The 19,469-nt window shown below is 48.4% G+C and overlaps 1 protein-coding gene across 2 annotated transcripts in view; it reads left to right on the forward strand.

Moving 5' to 3' along the window:
- The first annotated feature begins 855 nt into the window (after positions 1-855).
- cltca (clathrin, heavy chain a (Hc)) overlaps positions 856-19,469 on the forward strand; it is a 39,191-nt gene continuing 20,577 nt past the window's right edge. For both annotated transcript variants that reach the window (XM_084449943.1, XM_084449944.1), the window contains exons 1-6: positions 856-1,116; positions 12,510-12,717; positions 15,597-15,865; positions 16,424-16,585; positions 16,704-16,817; positions 17,026-17,199. In XM_084449943.1, the coding sequence (XP_084306069.1) occupies positions 1,075-1,116; positions 12,510-12,717; positions 15,597-15,865; positions 16,424-16,585; positions 16,704-16,817; positions 17,026-17,199 (969 nt within the window). In that variant the 5' untranslated portion in view covers positions 856-1,074. The remainder of the gene's footprint in view (positions 1,117-12,509; positions 12,718-15,596; positions 15,866-16,423; positions 16,586-16,703; positions 16,818-17,025; positions 17,200-19,469) is intronic.

Consider the following 19,469-nt stretch of genomic DNA (forward strand, 5'->3'; position numbering starts at 1 on the left):
TCAATGGACGAGCATACAGACTGTATGTATATATTCTGTATTTATGCATACTGTATGTATTTCTTGTGATTTAATTTAATCTGCTATGTATATTATTCTCTATGTATATTCTTTATTCTACTGTACATTTTCCCCCACTGCTGCTGTACCTTTCCACCGAAGCACCCAATTTCCCTCCCCACGGGGATTATTAAAGTATTTATCTACCTATAGGAATTAATGCGTAGCTTCCAATGCTGAGACATATGCATAACTGCTGTCTAAGCCAATGAAAAACAGTTTAGACTATTTGAGATGGATGATTAATTCCACAGACTGAATAGATGTTGACGATGCATTATACAGAGCTAAGGACAGGTTGATTTAACAACTTTCTCCCATAAACCCAAACACTCTGATTTAAAATGCTTTTTTCCAGCCTCCAATATTATGAACGTGGACGATATGTTAGCCTCCCATTGATGTCATTTTGAACTCGGGTAAAACTAGGCTTACAAACAATTGACTACACCCCTGTGCCGGTGCGGAACAAGAGCGTAGGCTACAGCAAATAGGAACTGACGTTAATTCACGAGGACGAATGATGTGGCAAAAATCAAAGGGCGAATCGCAAAGAAATAGTACCACGGATACCTTATGCCCCACACTGCATGGTGCCAGTAAATTCTCCCTAGTTTGAATTAATATAAATATATGTGAAATGCAGGTATCTTATACACGTGACAACCAGCTTATTTGAATGGATTTTAATTTTTATAAACACGAATCTGTATTCGTCCGCCCCACTGAGTTGCACACCCATTTCCGGATTGTTTCTCTGCTGAGCAGCCTTCATCGCCATTGCAGGTCCAGGAGTCAGTGCAGCGGTAGTCTGTCATCAGGGGAAGCGCGCAAGTAAACAGCAAAAGGACGAATAAAATCACCATCAAACTGACAACATATTTTTTATACACAACGTAGAGACTATCCTTGGACTTCAAACTAGCCGTCCCCTGGCTATCGGGCTAGGATCTGAGAGAAGAAGCCGTAGTTTGCTAGTAGGAGGAGAAATAGGAGGCGAGCAGAGGAACCGCCATGGCTCAGATCCTGCCTATCCGCTTTCAGGAGCACCTGCAGGTAGAGATAGTGAATGAATGGAAGCTATGTTATTGCCTCAAGTTGCTCTTGTTGGATTTGTCTGAAAATATGTGTTTGTTGAACTGGAATGCGACCATTTAGAATAAAACATCACACGTATATTGAAGGAAAAGAACCACAACAGAATGCTAGCCTACTAGCCTAGCTAACGTTAGCTAGCAAGGCAGCTAGCTAATATGTGACACATCGATCGCCTCTGTCTCTGTGTCCTACATTAGCATGCTTGCCTGTCAGCTTGTTAACCATCTTAGAGCGATGTCACAGAAACTGAGTCAGAGAGAAAAGATCACGGAGAACAATCCGCAGGGTTAGGCTGTTTTGACCTCATTAGAGTCCCCCGTTCATAACCATGAAGGTAACGAGCTACCAGCTAGCTAACGTTAGACAGCTTGCTAGCCTTGTCTAGCTGCCAAGCCATAGCTAGCAAAAGGCTGGCCGGCTAAGATGGCTAACATTAGCTGGCTAAGGTAACAGTAGCATAAGGTAGCTAGTTTCCTAATGAAATACTATAGAGTAGTTCAGTTAACGTTAACTCGCTAGCTAGCTGCCACTGTTAGATTAATGAGATGTAGTGTGGGCTATTTAACTAAATACTGAACGTATGCCGACCAGCTAACTAACGTAGCTAAATACACTGATTCTTCAATTTCTTCTAGGTATGCAGTGAAGGAAGTTCGGAAGTGTGATTTGAACTAAACCCGGTAGCTAGCTATATTGCAATGCAAAGACAAATGTTTGTACGTTATGTTATGGTATGCTGCCTGGGCTCACTTTGTTGAAGGAGATGTAGAGTCTAATGTAGAAAGAGAGAGAGCATGACATCAGCAGCAGGTGCAAATGGAACACCTTCACACTATCTTTACTGTAGACAGACCTCTCTGATCTAAGATGGCTAATTACTGTCTTGTATAAATTAACAGGGCTTGGATATGGTTATAATTACTGTTTTGTGGTTATGAAAAGGCAAACAATTGGTCGGATTGGCTCATCTAGGTCTCATCACCACCTCTCCAGAGTACTAGTGCTACGTACTGTATCGCTAGTGACGCCCTAATGAGAAGGATATTGGTTGTCAGTAAAATGTTTGATTTAGCTCAATCAGGCCCCCTGTTATTTTGTGGAATTGAAAGGCCTTACCTCGATTTAACGCACAGATCAGATTGAGGAAGTGGAATACCATTTAGGCTCCTCCAAGTGCATGGATTGTCAGGACTACTGGCTTGCAAGATCTCTTTGAACTTGTGAATAAAACAGCTTCTCTGATGTTTCTTGTGAAGTCTCAGAATGAGACATGCGATCATACCTAGATCTACATCTCAGGCTCAGGAAAATCATCCGTTTGTTGGACTTTGTTTGTTTCCAAACTTAATGAAGCATTTGTTGTTTTTGTTTGTTTTCTTAACCAGGGTTCTGTACAAAACACAATTTGTAAGGAACAGGGCTGAATTTCTTTGTCACTCACTCACAGCTTGCTTGACAGATTCCAAGTCATGCTGTCAAGTTGGCCCGTGTGTGCCTCCCATATCTGCTGCCATATAAAGCCTAGCAATAATGTAGCTGTTTAACATATTACTTTCAGCAATCAGCCTAGTTCTACTGTAGTTCTCCTTTCCATCGCAGTGTGCCCATCGCCCAACGTCTTTGGATGACTGTCAGTGTGTGTGTGTGTTGTGCTGCTTCCAGTAGCACTACATATGATTATCTAAGACATTTTGACTGTGGAATTATAATGTATTTGTAGAAGGGCCTTTGTGAAATCCTTAATTGCAGGAATGGGAGTTTGGAGATGGAGCATGGCAGAGCTGTTAGATACTGTACTGGTTATCCTGTGAATTAAGATTGAACTGGCACTGTAATTTACATCTGCAGAGATGTGTGTTATTCAATAGAACCACTAGCCTACCTCTTGTGCATCAAGTGAGACAAGTTCAGCAGCTTTCTTAATTATAGACATCATTTGCAATGGCCACAACTGATGATTGTAGGGTTGATTGAGGTAGTGTTGGCCATTATAGCTGGTGATCTTAACATTCAGGCACTATAAACTGTTGGGGGATGCATTGGGTAAGTCGCTAACTGTATTTATTTTCATTTTGTTTTCTGTTGGCTTATTCAACTGCTGTGACGCACAAGGTCTCTACGATAAGGACTGGGGAGGTCATAACTGAAGTGTGCATATTCTGATTTCTGTGTCATTTGGCACGTCAAGGTCATTTTGTGTCACTCATAGACCCAAGGGATTGCCTGCAACTATCACCAATACAATGACCTCCATGCGTGTTTCACAGCGTACGCAGCTGTGCAGATCCTGCAGAATATTGGCCACGCTGATTGCCCTTGAGATGGCTCTGGTGAACTGGGGGCTGGCTGGAAAGGAAGAGGCTGCTTTTCCTGCCCACGAGTACAGGTCACATGACACACGTTGACATGACAGAGGCCTGCAGTGCGGATATCTGTCAGGGTGTCGACGTCCCTCGTAAATCCTTCCGCTGTGTCAGGTGTGTGAGGTGAGGCGGCAGGGCATCTCGCTGGAGCAGCTCCCAGGAACCGGCAGGAAGGGAAATTCGCTTCCTCACCAGCCAACGCCGGGTCACCTGACGAGTGAGTCACTCTCACTGCGTCAGGCGTCGGTGTGCTGCTGTGACGTCACATGTGTTCCAGTGGGAAGGCGACGGGCGGTTTCACCCTCAGCGTGTTGTGTGTAATTGCGCTGCTGCTGCATGTGGTCCAGATATAGGCGAGCCCGTTTGTTCAGGTTCAGGTTCCACTGTACAAGGGAGTACACTTCTTAGGTTCTTCTGGCTCCTCAACCTACAGCAACAACAGAGCCTGCATGGTCTGCTTTGGCACACATGAGTTCACCCTCATTGAACCCATCAACAACTCAACCCACTGTCTACCAGGGTACTGTTTGTCTGCTGCTCGGCTTGTATATAAAAACCTCCCTCCTTTTTATTTGCTATCCCTTTGCATGTGTCCTCAGTCATCTGGGCCGTTTGCATAGCCTGCATTTTTATAGGTCAACCATTTATACTGTGGTATGATACTGAGCCTTGTTATAGGCCTAGAACTTACATGGCTCTGCTCTTGTAGCTACAGAGGTACTAGTTCTTCTCTCTGTCCCTCCCTCCCTCTCTCTCTTTCTAAATTACTATCTTTCTAAATTACGCTCTCTCTCTCTCTCTCTCTCTCTCTCTCTCTCTCTCTCTCTCTCTCTCTCTCTCTCTCTCTCTCTTGGGAGTGGGAGCTAGTGTTTTGAGTATAATGGGTGTTGGATCCTATTCATTGAGTGACGACATTGTGCCTGGCCTGTGTTGACAAAGGCTTCCCTTGCAAATAGTATTTTGTAACAGAGCAGGGTGTGTAGAGTGACGTTTCTCTACTGCTGCCAAGTATTGACAATTATATGTCAGTAATCCTACCCATGAAATATATTGTTTGTTTCCTTAAGAGAAGAGCCTCAATCTTGATAACCTACTGTACTCCTTTCAATTGAAGAGATACCAGATTAGTTGACTCTCTTAGTAATTCGATTTCTTAGATTTCAAATGTTTCTGTGACTGGATGAATCAATATCTTGGGAGCAGCTTTCTTGAACATCTGTTTTGTTGTTATTCTAATTCGACTGTATCCATTCCATGCAGCTTGAACAATTGCATAATCAGATCAAATGTTATATCTCCTATATATCTTATATGGAGTGTTATATTGGAGCGTTTACATTGCGGTGCTCTTCTGGTCACTGCTTTGAAGTGTTGGTAGCAATATCCCTCGGGATGTAATTCAAGGAAGGACACCTCTCCAATTAACCAACTGCTAAAGGTGTTAAAACCCTTCGCGCAAGGTTTATTGCAACCCGCTTTTTAAATGTAACCTTAAAAGAGTGCTTGCAAAGTGAACTTTGAACTCTCACCTGGTAACCTGCTGATAACTCGTGACAAGCTCGTGAGGATGTGGATTTGCTGAACACTTGACATTCCTCGGCGCCACCCACACGAAGCTACAATAAAGTAGCAGGCCTTTGCATTTAAAACGGACCAAGGAAAGCCAGCGCCAGGAAACCGGCCCTCAGCAGAAACGGCCTGGATGGAGATTTACAAACGTGTGCATTCCTCCCCCCATCCCCTTTTCCCTCCTCTACGTCCATCAGAACAGCACTCTTCCTCCTCACCCCTGGACTGGTCACACGTCACATGGCCGCTCTGGCCACAGAGCCAGCCTGTTGTTTCAGCCCCGGAGACAATGGCTCAGGGCTTCCTGTTAGCGCGGCCTGTTAGCGAAGCCCTGCAAGCCTCAGCACATCCTTGCCTGCCCTTCCTTGAACTGTGCCCCGAGTGCAGGACACGGGAGGGGGGCTTTGTGCTGAGCCAGGTGCCCTGTTCCCTCCAAGGAAGAGCACACGAGTTAAAGGACAGGTTCGGAAATAAGCATTATAAGCAATGTTATAAGGTTATTTACGATCATATATACGACGGCCGACATCAAAGTTTCGTCGAGCGGTGCACTCTCGAGATATAGCCCGTCACCGCTAACGCACTCAATGGGTCCATGGGTGCATAGACAAAATCCCTCAAAAACACCATAAACTCAAGTTTTCAAAGACAGAAAACTCATTGAGTGGTCACTGGTGTCTGTTGATGTTCTGACAGAAGAATCGCCATTAAGTATCCATTGAGTGTGTTAGCGGCGATGGGCTTTAACTCGAGGGTTCGCCGTTTGACAAAACGTTGATATCAGCCGTTGTGTATATGATCGTAAATAACCTTTTTACATGATAAATTCCGAACCGGTCCTTTCAATCGTCAGATGGGGCCCCAAGGGGCTGTGAGAAAGCAGGAATAATGCCGTCTGTTCCCGGTCTAGTAGGAACATAAGCCAAGCCACCCCGACCACAGTGCGGCTGCAAGTTGAACTTGGAAGCTCAGTATCGGCCCTGGGGCCTAGCGCTCTGAATGGGATGATTTCCTCATGTTTGAGGGTCACCGGTTCCTTGGCTAGGGGGGGCGGCAGCTGGAGTAGAGCTGTCTGTGCGTCCTGCCGTGCTGCTTAGGAAATAAAGGTCAGCCTTACTCCATACCGACTCTTGAATCTTGAACTTGAAAGCAGGATAGCATGCAGAGGATTTGCATTCATGTTTGGGAGCCACAAATGACGTTAAATGTATTGGCATGTGGCGCTGATGTTAAGCCACGGTGGTCTACTGCACTGCCAATGAAGCTGCAGCTCTCCTACTGATCCAGTGAGTAGGCCTGTAGTAGGAGTAGGCCTGTAGTAGTAGTAGAAGGCCTGTAGTAATAGTAGACCTGTAGTAGTAGTAGTAGTAGGCCTGTAGTAGTAGTAGTAGTAGGCCTGTAGTAGTAGTAGTAGTAGGCCTGTAGTAGTAGTAGAAGGCCTGTAGTAATAGTAGACCTGTAGTAGTAGTAGGCCTGTAGTAGTAGTAGTAGTAGTAGTAGTAGGCCTGTAGTAGTAGGAGTAGTAGGAGTAGGCCTGTAGTAGTAGTAGTAGGAGTAGGCCTGTAGTAGTAGTAGGAGTAGTAGTAGTAGGAGTAGGCCTGTAGTAGTAGTAGTAGGAGTAGGCCTGTAGTAGGAGTAGGCCTGTAGTAGTAGTAGTAGTAGTAGTAGTAGTAGTAGTAGTAGTAGTAGTAGGCCAGTAGTAGGAGTAGGAGTCCTGTAGTAGTAGCAGTAGTAGTAGTAGTAGTAGTAGTAGTAGGCCTGTAGTAGTAGTAGACCTGTAGTAGTAGTAGCAGTAGTAGTAGTAGCAGTAGTAGGCCTGTAGTAGTAGCAGTAGGTCTGTAGTAATAGTAGGCCTGTAGTAGTCCTGTAGTAGTAGTAGTAGTAGGCCTGTAGTAGTAGTAGTAGTAGGCCTGTAGTAGTAGTAGTAGTAGTAGTAGTAGTAGGAGTAGGCCTGTAGTAGTAGTAGTAGGAGTAGGCCTGTAGTAGTAGTAGTAGTAGTAGTAGTAGGAGTAGGCCTGTAGTAGTAGTAGTAGTAGTAGTAGTAGGCCAGTAGTAGGAGTAGGCCTGTAGTAGTAGTAGGCCTGTAGTAGTAGTAGTAGCAGCAGTAGGCCTGTAGTAGTAGCAGTAGGTCTGTAGTAATAGTAGGCCTGTAGTAGTCCTGTAGTAGTAGTAGTAGTAGTAGTAGTAGTAGTCGTAGGCCTGTAGTAGTAGTAGTAGTAGTAGTAGTAGTAGTAGTAGTAGTAGTAGGCCTGTAGTAGTAGTAGGCCTGTAGTAGTAGTAGCAGTAGGTCTGTAGCAGTAGACCTGTAGGAGTAGGAGGTCTGTAGTAGTAGCAGTAGGTCAGAAGTAGTAGTCGTAGTAGTGGTAGTAGTAGGAGGCCTGTGTTAGTAGTACGCCTGTAGTAGTAGCACTAGGCCTTAAGTAGTAGGCCCAGCCCACATCTGTAGCAGAGAGCTGAGCTCATCCCAGTCCCAGGGCAACACGTTACGCGAGCGCGTCTCTCCGTCGGTCTAGATCTCCTGTAAGGGGTGTCTGGTGTAAGAGAGGGGAAGGTATGTGGAACACAGCCCTGCTGTGGTGTCGCGTCATCGAAGGTCCCAGCCGAGGATTCCTTCTCGGTGACAGTGACGGAGCAGCAGACGGGACTAGGTGATGTGTGTGAAGGCAGCTGGGTGGTGATGACTGCCGGGAGAGCGTGAGGTTCCGGTCGTTGTGACTCACTCCCTGGCCTCGTCTGCTCGTCACGGGGAGGGAAAGTCGTGATCCAGTCTCTCGGCTCCTCCCACTCGGCTCCTCTCGCCCCCTCCTCTCCCCTCTACTCCGCACTGCTGTTCTCGCCGAGTTCTTCCTTCTCTATCTCTCTCTCTCTCTCCCTCATCCTCTCTCCTCATCCTCTCTCTCTCTCTCATCCTCTCTCTTTCTCTCCCTCATCCTTTCTCTTTCCTCCTTCTCTCTCTCTCTCTCTCCCTCATCCTCTCCCTCATCCTCTCTCTTTCCTCATCCTCTATATCTCCCTCATCCTCTCTCTTTCTCTCCCTCATCCTCTCTCTTTCCTCATCCTCTCTTTCTCTCCCTCATCCTCTCTCTCTCCTCATCCTCTCTCTTTACCTCATCCTCTTTCTCTCCCTCACCCCCTCTCTCTCCTCATCCTCTCTCTCTACCACATCCTCTCTCTCCTCATCCCCTCTCTCTCCCTCATCTCCCCTCCTCATCCTCTCTCTCCCTCATCCTCTCTCTCATCATCCTCTCTTTCTTTCCCTCAACCTCTCTCTCCCTCATTCTCTCTTCCCCTCATCCTCTCTCTCTCCCTCATTCCCTCTCTCTCCCTCATCCCCTCTCCTCATCCTCTCTCATCCTCCCTCTCTCCCTCATCCCCTCTCTCTCCCTCATCCACTCTCATCCCCTCTCTCTCTCCCTCATCCCCTCTCTCATCCCCTCTCTCTCTCCCTCATCCCCTCTCTCTCTCCTCTCCCCCGTTCTGTCGCCCTCTCTCTCATTGTGTCGCCATGGCAGAGTGAACGTCGCGGACGACCCTGGCTGGCAGCGAGGGCGTCACGCTGCGGCAGCCATGACGCTCGCTCTGGCCTCTCTCTCTCTCTCCGTCACTCCCAGGTCGCCTCTTGTCAAGCTCTCTTTCTCCCGCCCACTCTCCCCTGTGCTGGCTTACTCATCATTTGACGCAGCGATTCGGCAAACAGCCCCTGAAAAAAAGGCTGTGAGCCAATGTGCCAGTCTGGCCTCTCTGCCAGCGAGCACCGCAATACCAGACCGGTCGCTCCGCCTCATGGCCGCTGCAGGGAGTTTCCAGGATGGTGTAGCTGCTGCCTGGCTCTGGGTCTGACCTGGTCTCACCCAGATTCCTGGCCCCGGTATGTCACGGCTACGTTAGCGCAAGCTTACCGCCATGTTGGCCTCACGTTGGAAGTTAGGGTAGACAGACAGTTCCCCCAGCGCTGCGCAACATCTGTCTCATCCGAAGAGAATCGTTTTGCCCGTTCGGTGAAACATATGCATTTGGCGGTCGAGAGAACTGCGCAGTGGGCCGAGTCTTTCCTGTTTTATGAGTTAGTGTTTTTCATGTTGAATGAAAGGCTTTCCTCCAGCCCCCAGAACAGAGCCGGCAGATGGGGGAGGGAGAGCATATAAATCAGGCCAGAGCATTGTGTGCAACGAGGATCACTCCAGCCCATAGTCTGTCTATGAGGGGGGGGGGGGGATCGGTCCCTGGCATTGATTCAGAGAGACACCACAAGATCATCAGCCCCATTGCTGGGAATTATGAGCTGGCTATTTCTTAGTGTAATGCACACTAGTGTGGGCATACCCTTTTTCTCCTGGTGTGTGGAATTAGATTAGAATTAGATTTGATTAGTTTTGATTTCTCATCATCTTTGTCAATAACTTAAGAAGTTACAATTATATTCTAGTACAAAATATGTGCCGCTAAGAATACGAATTGCCCGTGAGCAGTTGCAGTATGCATTCTGGGTTTAGATATACATGCATTCTGGGTTTAGATATACATGGCCAAGGTTATCATTAGGGAAATGGTTTACTAAGGGATGAATCATATTGGTTTCTAAGCTTCTAAACTCTCACAATTTAGGCCAGATGTTGAGGAAATGCACACTGCCTCCACTGACTTTGCTGTAACAGCCAATGGCAGCAAGGCCAGGTGTTCCCGCAAGCCTGTCAGTGACAAGTGACAGTTATACACACTCCTTTATTACTACGTCCATTGCACACTAGATTGAGAAATAATTGTATGCTTCAGCTGAAAGGGAAGATAAACAAGATATTGCGCAAATGTTTTTTTGCCCAGAAGAATATTTCAGCGAAAGGAAGCCTCGCTTACACACGACTGAAAGAATGTGGGTGTGGTGGTCGAGGGGTCCTGTCCTCTCATTGATCAAATGTGCTCCTGGTTTGGTTGAGCCCTCCCTGGAGCTGTGCTTTGGCTGATTAGCAGTTGGCCATGGCCGCGTCATTGATAGTGGAGTAGACGTTCAGACTGGGAGAAAAGCAGCCATGTTGGTGCTGTGCTCTGCTCCTTCCTCATGTCATAGACCCGTGGCTTGATTCAAATCTGCCAACCAAGTAGAAAAGACTCCTTTTTTGTTTTAAACGTCTATTCTAGAGGCCTACAGTATATAATACAATATAGCGCTCATGTGAAGGAACTTGTTTCAGTGGTGAACTAGATATCTGTTTAAAAAAGATTGTGCCAAACCGTCAAATGATAGCGTGAGTGTGTTTTTTTCCGAGCAGGACCAGGCGGTGATCGTCGACATGGCCGACCCTAACACCCCCACACGCCGGCCCGCATGCACGACTGCGGATCAGAGGCTTGAGCCGGCAGCCCTGGGGTGGCTGACATTACATAAGTGCCCCCTCTGACCCCCGGTCACACTCCGTAGACCTGGAGGATTAGCTTTGTGAGACCGTCCTGATCTCGTGAGCTCACATTCTGTTTCTCAGGCTGGCCTTCCCCCCTATCTAGAACCATTCCCAGAAATTGGAGCCAGTCAGGGACTGCGTTCAAACTGCTGTTCTGTCTCCCTTCGGAGCATAGGCCCTGATTGGCTCCCGTAGTTGATGAGGTGAAATACAGGCTGCTGGTGAAATACTAGGCTAATGGCGTCTCCCAAAGCAGCGAGCGGGACTAATGTTAACGCCGTTGTTGCTATTGTCAAGCGTTTTTTGCATTCTCGTTTCGACTCGGATCCAGGCAGATACTTTGGTCTCTAGTGATTGTTTAGGGAAAATCGAATCTCCCTCCCCCGCGGAAGTCGGCGGGAGTGGAAGCAACGTCAGACTGCAGATCTCAACGGAGTGAAACGAGTTCTCGATTCTGTCTTGATATCAGGCTAGACAGGTTGTCTTGCATCCTCTTGGCTGCATTCCCTCCGCAGCTAACAAATAAAATGGGTTATGATAAGTTCAGAGAATCCCACCTGGCAGGCACATAAGCTGGCTCGGATGTTCATGTCACCTAATGTCACCCTGTCCCTGGCTCAGTCAGGCCTAGTGACTGCGGTTAGGGCGTCAGGGCGTTTGTGTGCCTGCGGTTAGGGCGTCAGGGCGTTTGTGTGCCTGCGGTTAGGGCGTCAGGGCGTTTGTGTGCCTGTGTATGTGTGCGCGCGCGTGTGTGTGTGTGTGTGGTTGGTCCCTGCAAGCAGTGCCAGCCCTGGGCCTTGGTTGGCAGAGAGGGTGGCAGGTGGTAAGAGCGGTGCCTCGGAGGCAGCCGGGGTGACTGTGCCAAGCCGCTGTCCCACATGCCTTTGCTGTCACCCAGGTTAATAGCCCCTCGTGTGCCCCTCACACGGACAGCCACTGACCGGATGGACTGCGGCGTGTTGTTGTTGTTGTTGTTGCTGCTGCTGCTCCGAGCCGCTGCGAGTTCAGCCGCAGGCCAGGAAACGTTCCCGACCACCGAGCTGTCTCCAAGGACTCACAGGGCGAGTCTGCGACTTGAGTTCTCAATTGTCAGTGCTGCCGATGTGAAGCTGGGCTGAGGTTCCATCCCCGAGGGCGTCTGGGTGCTCCTCCTCCCTGTGTGGTGCTGCTCAGCTCGCGACATCACCAGCGACATCACCAGCACGGATGTTAATCCACTATCCATTATTTGCCGATAAGAATTTACTCGAGTAAGATTTGGTTACTTGATTAATTGCTTGTTAATGGAACAGAACTTTTTTTGGGGGGAACGAACGTTATCAACGGGAGTTGCGTGAAATGTGATCATGATTTAAGGTCTGACTGCACATAAGGGTGCCCCGCCATGTAGTGAAGGCTAATTGGGATGCCGGGAAATTTCAATGACATCGAAGACAAAAAAAATGAAGCGAGCAAAGCGCAGTCCGGCGCGGGACGTTCTTATCAATTAATCGACTATCGTTTGTTAAGGTTAACAGTAAAGCGATTAATGAAATTCCTTGAAATTTGCAACCCTAATCACCAGTAGCACTTTCCTGCTGCCGGACCGACCCCTGGAGGAGAGAGTGGCTGAGCTGACAGTTGTTGCTCAGCCCGGTCCGCTCATCGTGATGGATGGACACTCCTGCACCCTCTCCTCCGCCAGGCTCACTGCGCTGACCGCTGCCGTCCGTACAGAAGGAGCGTTTGCGCTGCTTCCTCTGAAGAACCCAGAGTTAAAAAAAAAAAACTTTTCCCCTGACTGACAGAGGAGTTACTCCGATTTCTCTGTTGATATTTGCACCAACCGGCAGTCGAGTCAAATAATTTTGTCGATGTCTCGGCGCCATCTTGCCACACTGGCATGGAGTGCACAACCTTATTAGCGGCTGGCTCATTTTAGCCCTCACAGCATCGAACACAAGTGTCGCAGCTGCGTCATTTTCTCGTACCGCCAGTAGCCCTGAGCTCATGTCCTCCCCTTGTTCCCCACCCTTGTGTTTAGCTCCAGAACTTGGGGATCAACCCGGCCAACATCGGGTTCAGCACCCTGACGATGGAGTCGGATAAGTTCATCTGTATCCGGGAGAAGGTGGGCGAGCAGGCCCAGGTGGTGATCATCGACATGGCCGACCCCAACACCCCCATCCGCCGGCCCATCTCCGCCGACAGCGCCATCATGAACCCCGCCAGCAAGGTCATCGCTCTGAAAGGTACGGCGCCATCGCGAAGCAACACGCACACCTACAGTTTAGGGACTGTCACACAGACAGAAATGGCAATCATGTCAATGTTTTATTTGAACTTAGTTAACCCCTTTTGGGGTCTTCACGGTTCAGTTTTTACATGCGTGTTTAATGTAACAACATTGTCCATTATGTGTTGAAATGCATTTTTACGTCCATATATGTACAGCTACTTCTATTTTTTTTTTTTTTGTAAAATAGTTTTGATTGGCTAATGCATACTTGTCTTAGCCTATGACCAGCTGTAGTGTAATTTTAATATTTTTGTCCAGCAGCCATAATTGCTTTGTCTGTTTTGTTTTGTTTTTGTTTCTCTGTTCTGTACGTTCTTTTTTTGTTTCTTTACCGCTTTCTTGTGTGTATGCAGACGGTGAGTTAAAATTTCAGTACACTCAGTTGTGGAAGTTCAAATCCTGTTTTCAAATCTATATTCAAAGTGCAATAATCCAGTCTTATGAAATGACCATAAGCATGCATACAGTACACTAGCCTCTTTAGAACACACACCTAGAGTTTCCTGGCATACTACTCAAGACAGCACTGTCATTTCCAATTCATAAACTAGTACAGGACTGATTTCCATTGTACTAAATCCAATGTCTTTGCAGGGCAGTGTGTATTTTTCAGGCCAAGTGGTCTCTGTTTCACACACACAATCACATTCTGTTCATACATCTAGCACGTTTCAGTCAATCACACCTACCGAAACAGGATTTAGCTTTCACAGCCTTATAGCTTGAATGTTGGCATTACATCCATTTTTGTTTCTTAGATGTTCAAGTGATTTAGTACCTGTTTTTGGGGGATAAATATCACGGGTAAATTATGATTTCAGTTTAATTTCGCTCATAAATATTTGCGTTGCTTGCCATTAGGATTCCCTCCTCCAATTCCTCTGTGTGCACACATGCAGCTGCCTATACCGATTTCAAATTGGGGTGAACTACTAAGTGTTTAATTTTTTTTTAATCTTTTTTTATTGTTTTATGATGATCAGCTGAGGCTTTCTGTAGTCGCCAGAAATAGCAACTCCAGAAGTCATCGATATGACGGCCTGTTCCGTTATGGCTAGCTTGCTAGCATAGCAGCGGATCATGGTTACCTGTCCGTTAGCGACAGCGGAGTGGACAGCTGAGTTGTAAACGGTGCCGGGGATGGGAAGGCTGGAGAGCTGTACTGGTATTGATTTGATCACACGTGTGGGTCCGGTGGGACGTCCTCCTCTCCAAGTCCAGAGTCTAGAGATGTCACCGCGAGCCACAGACAGCTGTCACTGCCAGAGCGGAGGGATTATGAATCATGCTCCTCGACTTCCCAACTGGCCTGCCAGAGACTGGGAATCAGATTATGAATTCATTGGTAGTTAAAGTAAAAGGCTGTTTGATTGGTTTAGAACAGCAGATCCAATTTCCAGGTTTCCTTCCTGGGTGCGGGTGCATCCCTGCACCCCTACTACCCATCCTAATATGATTTGCAGGTCCAAACCGCTTTAGTAAACTTCCGGTTTGAAATGTAATTCCTGGGATTTCCAGACAGACAGATTTCCAGACAGACAGATTTCCAGACGTTCCCATGGTAGTGTTCCGTCTCCTGAGCGCTCCTTCACTGTGTGACCCTCCGTTTTCCCTGACCAGTTTCATCAACCGAGTCACGTATGTTTTCTAACCACAATCCCTAACTTAAGGCAAATCAACTAGTAAAACGTAGGACCCAATCCCTGGTGGTCAAGCTGTGTTCAGGTAAACCCGGGCTCGTACCTAGTAGCCCTCTCCCTCTTCTTAATCTGCACACAGTCAGTGGCGGACACCTCTGCCCCCCCTCCCAGGTTCCCCGCGGTCTAATCACGTGATGGGTCTTATCATGTGACCTTATAGGATGGGCACAGAATAGCCAACACAGCGTGCAGATTTTCACGCACCTCAAATTGTCTGATTTGGTCCAATCAAAACTCACTTCCTCTCTCCCTTTATCGTCACGTGTGATCTGGCTGCAGATGTGTTAATTGGAGCACTGCAACCCGTGTCTTCGTGATGATGTGGACAGAGTGATGACATGGCAAAATGATTGAGCAGTTATTTTGGGATATGCCTCGCTCTCTTAATCCTTCACATGCTGTCACTGGGTAACAAGCAGGGAACACACACCGCTGCTTAATAAGGCTTTAGCTCACCAACTCAATCATGCAATTTGCTAAAACTAATAAAACAAAACAAAAAAAAACTCAGGTGAGTGAACTTTTCTTCTAACCCATTCAGTCATTGATACATTAACATGATAACATAACATAACACGTAACCGTAGATGACTGACAGTAATCAATAGGAAAAACTTTTCTACTCTATGCAGTAGAGGCCCATCTCTTCTCTTGCTGTCCTCCCAGTATAGGTCCTCTTACTCCCTTCTGTATGTTACTGGATGCAGATACATGCATACGTATGACTCTAGTGGTTGTGTAATGATTTGCTTATCCTTTCTTTGCTTCTGTAAACCTCCTATATGACGGCTGTTCAGTAAGTCATGGTGTCCTTGCCTGATGCTCTCTGAGCCATGACTACCAACATTTCAAACTTGACTCTCCTTATTCAAGTGGAATTTGGTATTTGGCCTACTTTCCCACTTTCCCCCTCTTTTCGACCACTGTGTGTGTGTGTGTGTGTGTGTGTGTGTGTGTGTGTGTGTGTGTGTGTGTGTGTGTGTGTGTGTGTGTGTGTGTGTGTGTGTGTGTGTGTGTGTGTGTGTGTGTGTGTGTGTGTGTGTGTGTGTGTGTGTGTGTGTGTGTGTGTGTGTGTGTGTGATGATGTTGCCATAACGAGTTCTCGCATGCGTGCTCCACTGTCTCTCCACAGCTGCCAAAACCCTCCAGATCTTCAACATCGAGATGAAGAGCAAGATGAAGGCCCACACCATGACGGACGACGTCACCTTCTGGAAGTGGATCAACCTCAACACAGTGGCACTCGTGACCGACAACGCCGTCTACCATTGGAGCATGGAGGGGGACTCCCAGCCAATCAAAGTCTTTGACCGGCACTCCAGTCTGGCAGGCTGTCAAATCATCAACTACCGCACTGACGCCAAACAGAAGTGGCTGCTTCTCATCGGCATCTCTGCCCAGGTTACTGTCACACACACACACACACACACACACACACACACACACACACACACACACACACACACACACACACACACACACACACACACACTTTACACTAGGGCTGGGTTAAAAAAAATCTATTAATCGATTCTGAATCAAATGATTCAAAATCGATTCATGAATCCAAAAATCGATCTTTTTTTTAATGAATAAATGAAGGAATGAATAGTTCATTCATTCAACGATTCATTCATTCATTTTTGGAAATCAGTATCGGTACCCAGCCCTAGTATTGATGTGTTGCCTAACTTGGCAGTCATGTACTTAAGATTACAGCTTAAAAAAAAACAGGTTTTAGTAACACTAACCGAATCGATATTGAATCGAAGCGAATCGAATCGTGATAATCGATTCTGAACCTTGTGAATCGGAATCAAATCGATTCTTGAAATTCGAATCCATACCCAGCCCTACTTTACAATTATGTATCAATTCATCTCAGTAGCCTCAGCAGGGGGCCGTTTCTTTGTTACTGTCCAGTGAATCCATCTGCATGCTGTGTTGAAACCTATGCAGCAAAACCGCGTGGTGGGGGCCATGCAGCTGTACTCGGTGGACAGGAAGGTGTCCCAGCCCATCGAGGGCCACGCCGCCGGCTTCGCCCAGTTCAAGATGGAGGGCAACGCCGAGGAGTCCACGCTCTTCTGCTTCGCCGTGAGGGGACAGGCGGGCGGGAAGGTGAGGCGGGGGAAGTGGGTGGGGAGGGGGGGTCGGGGCGGGGTCAAGAGATCAGTCAACTCCACGCGCGACTCGGGAGATATTCGGCTCACTGGAATGACCATCCTCTCCGTTCCAGCTGCACATCATCGAAGTGGGCACCCCCCCGACGGGGAACCAGCCGTTTCCAAAGAAGGCAGTGGACGTGTTCTTCCCCCCAGAGGCCCAGAACGACTTTCCTGTGGCCATGCAGGTATTTACGTACGGGCTGCACTGATCTCACAGGTGGCCAAGAACACTGTGACCTTGTAGGGTACTCTGAACAGGGCGGGGCTAGACGAGCTCGTTAGCTCTGGGATAGTAAACTACCTTAAGCCCCTCCATGCTGCACGCCACGTCACGTGGGATTGCCCTGTACTCGCGTACTCCTGACATCCCCCCCCCGCCCCTCTGCCTCCCAGATAAGCTCCAAGCAGGATGTCGTGTTCCTCATCACCAAATACGGCTACATCCACCTGTACGACCTGGAGACGGGCACCTGCATCTACATGAACAGGATCAGCGGGGAGACCATCTTCGTCACCGCCCCCCACGAGGCCACCGCCGGCATCATCGGGGTCAACAGGAAAGGACAGGTACGGCCCCGTACCGCGGGAGCAGGGGGGGGGGGGGGAGAGATATGATTTGAGAAGCGGCCTTTTTATATTTTTTATTTTTTTACATCCCCTCCATCCGGCCCGTGTCGGGAGTGGTCCTGCATAATGGATGCGGTCACACGACGTGGGCTGAAACCCTAGCGTGGCGTCAGCAGCGCCCCGCTGTAACCCGGCCCGTTACGGTGCCCCCCCCCCCCCCCCTAGGGTCAGTACTCTCCCGCGGTCCACCTCTCTCCATGCAGAGTCTCTCTGGAGGAGGCGGGGTCTGAACTCCCCGGCAGGCTGATTATTAACCCCTCTTCCAATTCATCTCTTCCCCCCTCTCCATATTTTAAGACCCAGAACACAATCACTGCCACGAATGCCAGTTAGCCTCCCCCCCCGGAACGGAAGCGGACACGCCTCTTGTAAAACAAATCTCCCCCCCCCTCGGCTTGTGGCTGTGTGGTTAGAGAGCTGGATCCCAGCCAACCAAGGAGGCGTTCTAAATAATCCAAAGGTATAGTGTTTCACAGGTGAGCCCCCCCCCCCCCCCCAGACCTGCCTGGCAGTGAGGTGGTATTATAGGCTGGATAACTGGATCCCATCTGGCTGATGAATAATGTCCCAGCGAAGCCACAGAGTCCATGAATAATTGAGTGGAAGCTGATCTAAGGGCCCGTGTCGCTGGGGCCGGAGAGCACAGAGACCGTCTCTGCCTAGTCACAGCCAGGCCACCGTCTCCGTCTTGTCTGTCTGTCCCGACCTGCTCTGCATAGTGACAGCCAGGCCACTGTCAGTCTGTCTGTCTGACAGCCAGGCCACACTCTATCTGTCTGGGCACTGTAATCCCACCCCTGTTATTGTAGATAGGTGCCCTCTCCCCCTCCCTTTTCTGGCTGCAGATTTAGGGAGTATCTAACTGGATTTAGGATGAAAGCTCACCGTCCCAAGTCCACTCAGGGGCTTAATCACCCATTAGTTGGAATGTATCATCAAATTGAATAGCTTAGAATGCCTGCTTTCATCCGGGATAGTGGGGACACATGAGGACTAAGCAGATCCCTACAGTACGTCACCCATCAGTGAGTCTCGTGTGTGTGTGTGTGTGTGTGTGTGGGTGGGTGTGTGTGGGTGTGTCTGTGTGTCTGTGTGTCTGTGTGTCTGTGTGTCTGTGTGTCTGTGTGGGTGTGGGTGTGGGTGTGGGTGTGGGTGTGGGCGTGGGCTTGGGCGTGTGTGTGTGTGTGTGTGTGTGTGTGGGTGTGTGTAGCTAGCCAGGCCCAGGCTGACCTTGAGATGGTGAAATGCCTGTGAAGGGCTGCAGCATGAAGCTTCTTCACGGGAACCACAGACAGAGGGAGAAAAAAACCCTACCCAACAATCATGTGATGTTCAGTGGGAGGCGCCGCCTGGCGCCCTCGATTCTCTTTCTGCTGAGAGGTGCAGGCTCTGTGGACCAATCAGAGCCGTTCACATTGCCCCACGTCATTATGTTCCACTGTGCTCTGTGACGTTGGCTCTGCAGTTTTACGACCGCGTGTGTGTGCGTGTGTGCGTGTGTGCGTGTGTTGTGTGTGTTGTGTGTGGTGTGTGTGGTGTGTGTGTGTCTTTCTTTGATTCGGGGCCAGTGCTACACTCGATACTGTGGCTCGTCTGTCATGGAGAGCTCTGGCGGGATCTTTCTTTTTTTTCCCCCATGGAACTTTGCAGGATCAATTTCATTGACGTTTACATGTTAAGTGTTCGACTGTCTATTTTTGAGGTCCTCTCAACATAGAAAAATATCATTTTTTCTTGCCCTTTAGAGTGGGTGATATTTGGGGTATTCAGTGACTGTTACTCTTTTGACCTTGTCAGAGAAAGTTGTTTTGATGTGGTATGATAATGTCAACTAACCTTGTAGTAGGGCTTGACTCATAGCCCAACCTCTCTCTCTCTCTCTCTCTCTCTCTCTCTCTCTATCTCTCTATCTATCTCTCTGTCTCCCTCCCTCTCTCTACCCCCATCCCTGCCTTCCCTGTAGCCATTATCGCTGACGTTAGCACAGCCCTGTTCTTTTCTCTGGGTGGCTCACTGCCTCCCCCCACCCACCTCTCAACATTGTTCCGAGGAGCTGCATCACTAGGTCTCTATTTTTACCCCTCTCTCCCTCTTCTCTCTCCCTCTTCTCCCTCCATACTATTCTTTAGTAGCCCACACATATCCTAGCGGGAAGTGATTGACCTCCCTTAGACTGCAGGGAGAATGAAGGTGCACTCATCCGTGTTCAC

The sequence above is a fragment of the Borostomias antarcticus genome, assembly GCF_949987555.1.
Source record: "Borostomias antarcticus genome assembly, chromosome: 15".
Classification (NCBI taxonomy): domain Eukaryota; kingdom Metazoa; phylum Chordata; class Actinopteri; order Stomiiformes; family Stomiidae; genus Borostomias; species Borostomias antarcticus.